We start from the raw sequence: 7,529 nt of genomic DNA, 5'->3' as shown, positions 1-7,529 counted from the left end.
CTCTGGTACTGTAGCATTTTTTTCCTCACAGTTCCCAGCATGCCAGGGAGTGGCTGAGAGAGCCTGGCCATGTTCTTTAGGATTGGGGCTGGGCAGACGGGCTTCAGAGTGGACACCAGTGAGGAGTCACTGACCTGAAGACTAAACGCTGAGAGCAATCATACTTTAAAGCGGGGTAAAGGCCGGAGTTATGAGGGTGGGAGCTGCAGCCCTGTCTGGGGGGATTTTTGGGGTAACAGGGACTCTGTGTTTCTTCCTGGCATTTGGTACTGACTACTGGCTGGTAGCAAGCGACAACTGCGGACCATATAGATGGCCAACACAAACGACACCGATGGGAGACAAAGATGCCAACGGGACTGAGGTAGGACAGATAGAAGTGCGATTCCTAACATAATCACTGGTCACTGGTCACTTCCATCAAAACACATCGATTCAATAACAGCAACCGGAAATAGTATTTTTAACTGGTCACATGTGAAAACCACAAAAAGAAAAAAGGTGAACCCGATCAGATGCTGAGGACTCGGTGCTGTGCGAGCTATGCCACTATAGGATATTTAAAGATGTCCTGAAGCAATTTACAACCTTGTTTCCAAAGAAGCTGGGAGGCTGTGCAAAACACATTTATAATCACAGAACATATGAGTTTTAATTAAAACTAGAACAAGGAAAACATATCAAATGTTGAAGCAGAGGGATTTTATTTTTAAAAGAAAAAAATATAAGTTTAGAATTTGATGCTACCGGCATGTTTCATAGAAGCTGGGTCAGGTGCTTTGCAATGTCTATTCTTAAACCGTGGCAGTAGTTTTATTCTTTCTTGTAAGGATTCCAGCCGCCCAGCAGTTTGAACCTCTCTTGCTCCAAATGTTTTGACTGGGCGACAGCTCCACCCATACTGGAATACATGCAGAACGTTGTTTGCCGATATCTTGCTGAAATAAGCAAGACCTTCCCTGAAACAAGACACTGCAATCCAGTACAGGTTGCTCCAGAACCTGAATCCACTGGTCAGCATTACTGGTTACCCAAGCAATGCTCACTAATCTACTTCCATACCAACACAGGTACTGACAAGGCAGAGAGCTCTTAACCTCTTTGGCCTGCAAGATGAAGCAGTCCAGGCTACAGTTTTTCACTTTGCCTCTTAAATAAGTTCAACAGAAGTCTTTTTTAAAAATATGTTTTTATCTCTTTAATGGCATAGCAAAGGTCTTGCATTTGTGAATCCAGTAAAAACTGCTGACTGACAATCATTATCAGAAGTCTTCCTGACATTTAGTTTTTTTTAATCGATTACACTCTGCCCAAACGTGTGGGAGGCCAGGGATGTCTAAACTCATTTTACATAGTGGTTTATGTACAGTACAGCCCAGTTTGATCTTAAGTAGACTGGACCAGTAACACTCCCCTTTCTGTCAGTGTAAAGACTTTGAACCAAACATTTAATCCATGAGATGTCTCAATATAAGAACAAGAAGTGCAGTTTCAACAGCACGCCTCAGTTTTTCCACATGATAAATTTGCAAAAGTACAGAAAAAGTTCAGCTTGCTCATTCCCTACACTGACCTCACTGGTATGTTATGAGGTGTTGGAGGTCTTCATCAGAAAAGCTGTAAAACGTATGAAAACACAGTTAAAGGTTCAAAATCAGTGGGCCAGATTGGAGCTGTTGCTGGGTTGATTCTGGCCCCCGGACCTTATGTTTGACCTTCCTGCTGTAGGTGACTGCACTTCTATAAAGTGTGAAGAGGAGCTAGAAGAGACATGTGGACTTGTAATTTGCATTTAGTGGCCTTTATGTTGGCTTTTTCTTCATTAGGATAAAACTCTTACCACAATACCTCCAAAAGCACCTTTCATCAAACCCTCCCTCCTCATTACACTCCTACATTCTTCCTGACTTCACATGCAGAGTTTGTGACACAGCATCCCATCATGCAGACTATAGAGCATCTTTGTGAAGATGAGCACGACTCTGGTTAAAATGTGAACATGCTGATATTTAGCAAATAAGCAGCCGAGGTGTTATTTCATGAATAGGAGACAAAAACAGGGATTATGTAGAATATGTCAGAGTAATCCACCCAGATGTTGAGATCTTTCAGTCTGGCCCACAGCTGTGGACCACCCAGTCATCACACACTGACACCCTTGATAACCTTATGCTGCTATCAGCATGCTGCTGAAAATTGTGTTTCATAGATTTAATATTTTTGGTCCATCACTTCGACTGCCAGCTGTAAAATCAAAGCGGTTTGACAAAACTGCGGCACCTTCATACAACTGTTTTACACGGCGAGCAGGACTCCCACTGACGAGCCGGCTGAGCTTCATGTGTAAAATCAGCGGAGTGGCCCTTTAATTTTCCAGTTTATTCTCCCATGAAGTACTTGTGAGAAAGTTCACAAAGTGCAACGTAAGGGATATATTTATAAAAGCTAATCCCCCAGTGAATTCCTCCGTAACATCACAGAAACAAGTCTTTCATTTTCAATAAAAGAGGATGATTAAAGTTGTTGTGTTATTCGGCGCCATCAATCATATTTCTGACAAGCAAGCGGAGAGTATCGCTCTGGCGTGTTTCATAAGTTCCCCCTCGAAAACCTCACAGACCAGCAGGCCATAATCAGAACCACGTTTGATGCCGTGGCTCCAGTGAAGTAGGGAATCACACAGAGCCGCGAGCGCAGACGTGTTGACAGAGCTGACAGAAAATGGGATTCATCCATCTTTAGGTATTCGAGCATCTATCTGTGTGATGTCAGTCTGTCTTCCATTTCTTTTTCTCAGACTCTGTTGGTGGAAGAAGCGAGCGCCTCCCCTCCTTCCCTCACGCTGCACCACGAGGGCTTTTTCTGGCGCTGTGCGTTTCAGGTGGAGCCCACGACGCACGCAGTCCTGGCCACTCTCTTCAGTACGTAGGCGAAGCTTTCCTCTAGTTAAGCTGCACAAAGTTTTTGTTGGGAGTTGTCCAATGTGGTTGCGTGTCCCTTGCTCAACACTGCGGTCTCCTTGACATGCTAACAAGTGCAGAAAAGAAAAATGCCCATATGTGACAGTAAATGTAAAGGATTGCTAAAATATGTTTGTTTATGAGGTGTTTTGGGGCTTTTTGTTTTCCCCAGACTGCATTTTGCATTTGTGTCTTTTTTATTTTCTGCTGCACTTAATGTTTCATCACGGAATTGGAAAAAAAAAATCCCAAATAACCATTGAGCATATTGTTATTCAAGTGGGCCATAGCTGAGTATGCTTCTGCCACTCATTCAGGCACTGCTTTTAGAAAATCTAGTCAATGATGGGAAATAAAAGGCAACAATAAAGTCAGTACTGAATTATGTGTAAGCCTTAATATGCCTGCTGTTTATTGTGGTTATAGACCACATTATTAATTTTGTAAACCTTTCTCATTTTTTGAACTATAGCAAACCAGCCAGAGTCTAAGGTTTGCATCCATGGTTACCTCTTCCCACTACCGGTTGCAGTTGGACAAGTCCCTCATCCAAATTATGACCCCACAGCAGGTAATTCACAGTCTCAGATATGTGCTGCATGGACACACGTCTTTCTATTTCCTGTTGTTCAGTAGTGAGGTCAAATCTACCCAAGACATTTTATGAACAACAAAATATGTAAAAATAATCGTGGATAGATTATTTGATGTCAGCTGGGTGAGAGGCAGGGGTTTGGGGAAGATTGATATGAGGATGCCGGAAACACCAAGTGCCTATCTGGGAAACAGAGAGAAAGATGGGGAGGGTGGGACCTAAAAGCAAACAGGTGTTTGGAGCAGGTATAGGTATTTAGAAGCATGCAATTAGAAGAGGAGTGCCTAAATAACAATATGGGTATTTCCCAAATGCTGGTAAACAGAGCAATAATTATTTTTTAGCACAGCTTGTCCGAACATCTATGTTTTATTTTGGATGCTTACATTATTTTTGCTTTGCACATAGAAACAAAATTATTTCACAAAAACTACCAGGATCAAAATAATTACCTCCTGGATGCTAATAGTCAGTCGTTTACTCTTTTTGCTGGATAACAGCCTGCAGTCGTTTGTTGTAGTTTTCAACATATCTCACATGCTCCTCCAGATTTGATGGTCTTCCAGCAGGGACGCTGGTTTTCAGTTCACCCCACAGGGATTTTCAAATCAGGGCTTTGCACCAGCCAGGTAGTTCTTCCCCAGGAGTGACATATTTTGGGTCGTTGATGTGTTTGAAGATAAAGAGACGACCCAGACCCAGGTTTGTTTCTGACTGCTCGAGGTTTTCTTTTAAAATTTTCACATAAACTTCTTTCTTCATGATTCTTTCCACCTTGCTAAGATTCCCAGTTCCAGACACACTGAAGCATCCCCACATCAGGATCCTCCCACCACCGTGTTTCACTGTGGGGACGATGTCCTTTGAGTTGTACATCTCTCACTTCTTTCTCCAAACATCAGCAAAGTGTCTGTGGACAAAGAGCTGTAGTTTTATCTCCTTTGACCAGAGGAGGCTCTTCTAGTGTGGATTATCTGTCTCCAGGGTGTCCTTAGCACACCTCAGTCTGACTTGAAGGCGTGCCTTCTGCAGAAGTGAAGTTTTTCCTGGTCTTTAACCTCGCAGCTCATTTTTGTGCAGGGCTCTAGTGATTGTCTCATTTGAGACTACAATTCCCAACTTGGCTGAATCATTCATGGGTATCTTCGCAGTTATTCTGGGCTCTCTAGAAACATCTCTCACTAGTTTTCTTTCCAGAATCTTTGAAATCTTTTACTTCCTACCACTGCCAGGCGTGCTCTGTACTCTGTGGGTTTCTTGGAATTTACTGAGGATACTTCTCACTCCTGTTCTTGACACTTGTACAATAATTTCCTTCGTCTGTTAAAAGAAACAACACTTAATAAAACTCATTTGTCCTCATCTGTATGTCCCCATGTAAATATCAATAGTAAATCCCATCTTTGCTACAGCAGTAAAGATTTAGCAAAGAAATACTGAATCTGGTATTTATTATTCAGTCAAAAAGTGCTCATATTACAGCCTAAAGTATCAGGACCATATCGAAGTTATTAAAGGACCAGCCTGAAGGAACAGTCTATTTTGGGAAATACTTTTTTGTGCTTTCTTGCTAAGAGTTTGGTGGGAAGATGGGAAACACGGCTCTATTTGTGTGTTAAATACGACAGCATTTAACCACATCTACAGATGGCTGGTTGTTTCCAATCTTCTCACAAAAGATCAGAACCAGCTTTTCCCTCCTGTGACTGAAACCAAACAAAATGAACATGTATTGACTGATGTGGACGAGCAGTTTTCTTGCTTTTTTTTTTCTCAGAGTCAGAATAGTTGCTTTCCTTCAGTCAGACTAAAGTAACTGGATGCTGACTTTAGCTTCTTACATGTAAATGATCCGTTCTTATATGGCATCTTTTTAACCTTGGCAGCTCCACAAAGCACTTTGCAATGTGTTTCCACTCACACACATACACAAAATTCCTAGGAAGGAATGCAAGATTTGCCAGCCGGCAGGAGAAACCTGGGCTTCAGCATCTTGCTCGTGGACCGGTCAGCAAATGAATCCAAGGGGGTGGGATTAAACTGAAAACCTGTGCAAAAACACCCTTTCTTTGCAGAACACTTATGGGATTCCACTGCTGTGCTTGTGTTTCTTGCAGTGTTTCGGGGCTTCTGGACCGTGCTGATAATCCTCGGACTCGTCTTAGCTCTGGCTGGAGGCTTCCTCTTGGTCTGTGGTGTTCCTTTCATCAGCTACAAACTCTACAAGTTGGGCGGGGCCTTCCTCTTAGCTGCTGGTAAAATATAGACCGCTGTCTGTGCATCTATGTGTGTGTGAGTCCTAACTGTAGTGTGAAATAAGAGACGAATGCACAGACGCACATTCATTCTGCAGCCTTTGCTGCTGTCAGCTGTTCATACCTGTCACATGATAAACACACCCAGCACGCGGAGCAGCAGATGTCACTCTGCAGTGTTGTCACTATAACGACAGCAGTAAACACTGCCGCCGTGGTAACAGTAGAGATGAAGAGGAGCTGCGTTCCTCTGCAGCCACTCACAGCACTGACGGCCTCTGTGTCTGTCTCTCTAATACTGTCTGTATCTCTCCACAGCCTGCCTGTTCCTGTTCACGCTTCTGCTCTACGTGTTGTGGATGGAGGTGGTAGATGTGAAGAGCTACATCCTTCAGGAGAGGGGGGAAACATGTCCGAACGCTGAGGTTTCAGTCCTCTACGGCCTGTCATTCATGGTGGCGGCTGCCGGAGTGCCCCTGGAGCTCATCTCTGGTTTGGTCTTCTTGCTGGTGGGCCGTGCGATTCATGCCAGCAAGTGACCTGCCCGCCTGGATCACGGGGTGGAGAGGGGGGCTGGGGGTGGAGGAGAAGCCTGACTTTTTTATGTCCTGCACTTGACTGGTTTAGCGTGTTTTTGGGATGTAAGTAGAGGAAAGACTGCCGCTGCTTTGGATCTCCTGGAAGTTTTCTATCTGTCTCCCACTTTGCTTAATTTCTCCTCAAACGTCACTATTTACTTAAACATGTTATCACTGCCATGTTTTACTATCACCACAAATGATAAGCAGACGGTGAGAAGTGCACGGGTGAGCCAGCTGTGTCCTGATTCTGGCGCGTGATCAAAGTGTGTTTAGCTGCAGCAGAGTGAGGTGGGAGGCAGGAATGGCTGGATGGACCGGAGGCTTGGGGAGAGGGTGGGGGTGGAGCGGGAAAGGGGAAGATATTGGGGGGGAGAGACAGAAAGAGAGAGAGAATTGATGCATGGAGGGGGGGCACGAGGGTGCTTTGAGAAATGAACAGCTGTTTGTGGGTTTGGTTGGTGTACAGCAGGCCAGCCACCTGCCTCCTTCACCCCAATCACATTTTACTCCTCATTCAATCCCCCCATGCTTTATTGTTTCTTTATGTTTTTTGTTCTTTTTTCCACCTTTTACAGAAACTTTAGATTTAGATTTCAAACCCAAAGTGCAGCTAAATCCAAAAATAATTCCCAAAATGAGCCGTGCCCTACAGGAATCCCTTCTTTTCTTGTGTTATTCAAAAGGAGAAACGCTGACGTGTGATTGTATCACAAGTGCTACAATATTAGCTCGTCTTTCCTTTTCACTGCTCTGAATGGAAACAAGCGGCCGGACTCTCGATCACATATCAGCTTTCATCTGAGGAGCAAGAACGGCGGTGATGGTGGTGGGGTGTATGTCTGCTTCAAAGGACTCGACACACGTGTGTTCATGCACACGCAAACACTCGCACATACACGCTGTGATCAAACTGTCCACTGATTTCTGAAATACACGTGCACATAATATCTAAATATCGTTACTAGAGCTGCTTTATGCAAGACCGACTGTAATATCTTTGCAATGAAATGCTGTGTGTGGGATCATTTCTGTGCTCTGTCCACAGCTGCGTCATTAACGTCACGTTTTAGCTGTTTTTGACATCTGTGAAGTTTTGCTGTTAATACATTTTCAGATTTAAATAAACCTTGAAACAACA

General features: G+C 43.8%; 1 protein-coding gene across 1 annotated transcript; it reads left to right on the top strand.

The window, feature by feature from the left end:
- The first annotated feature begins 56 nt into the window (after positions 1 to 56).
- LOC102079772 (transmembrane protein 182) lies at positions 57 to 7,529 on the top strand. The gene is made up of 5 exons (XM_005460513.4): positions 57 to 364; positions 2,798 to 2,921; positions 3,433 to 3,531; positions 5,673 to 5,810; positions 6,129 to 7,529. The coding sequence occupies exons 1-5, from the start codon at positions 191 to 193 to the stop codon at positions 6,347 to 6,349; spliced, it is 756 nt and encodes a 251-aa protein (XP_005460570.1). The 5' UTR covers positions 57 to 190; the 3' UTR covers positions 6,350 to 7,529.

Source organism: Oreochromis niloticus, linkage group LG2, assembly GCF_001858045.2.
Source record: "Oreochromis niloticus isolate F11D_XX linkage group LG2, O_niloticus_UMD_NMBU, whole genome shotgun sequence".
In the NCBI taxonomy this organism is placed as follows: domain Eukaryota; kingdom Metazoa; phylum Chordata; class Actinopteri; order Cichliformes; family Cichlidae; genus Oreochromis; species Oreochromis niloticus.
This window is presented reverse-complemented; position numbering and strand designations above follow the sequence as displayed.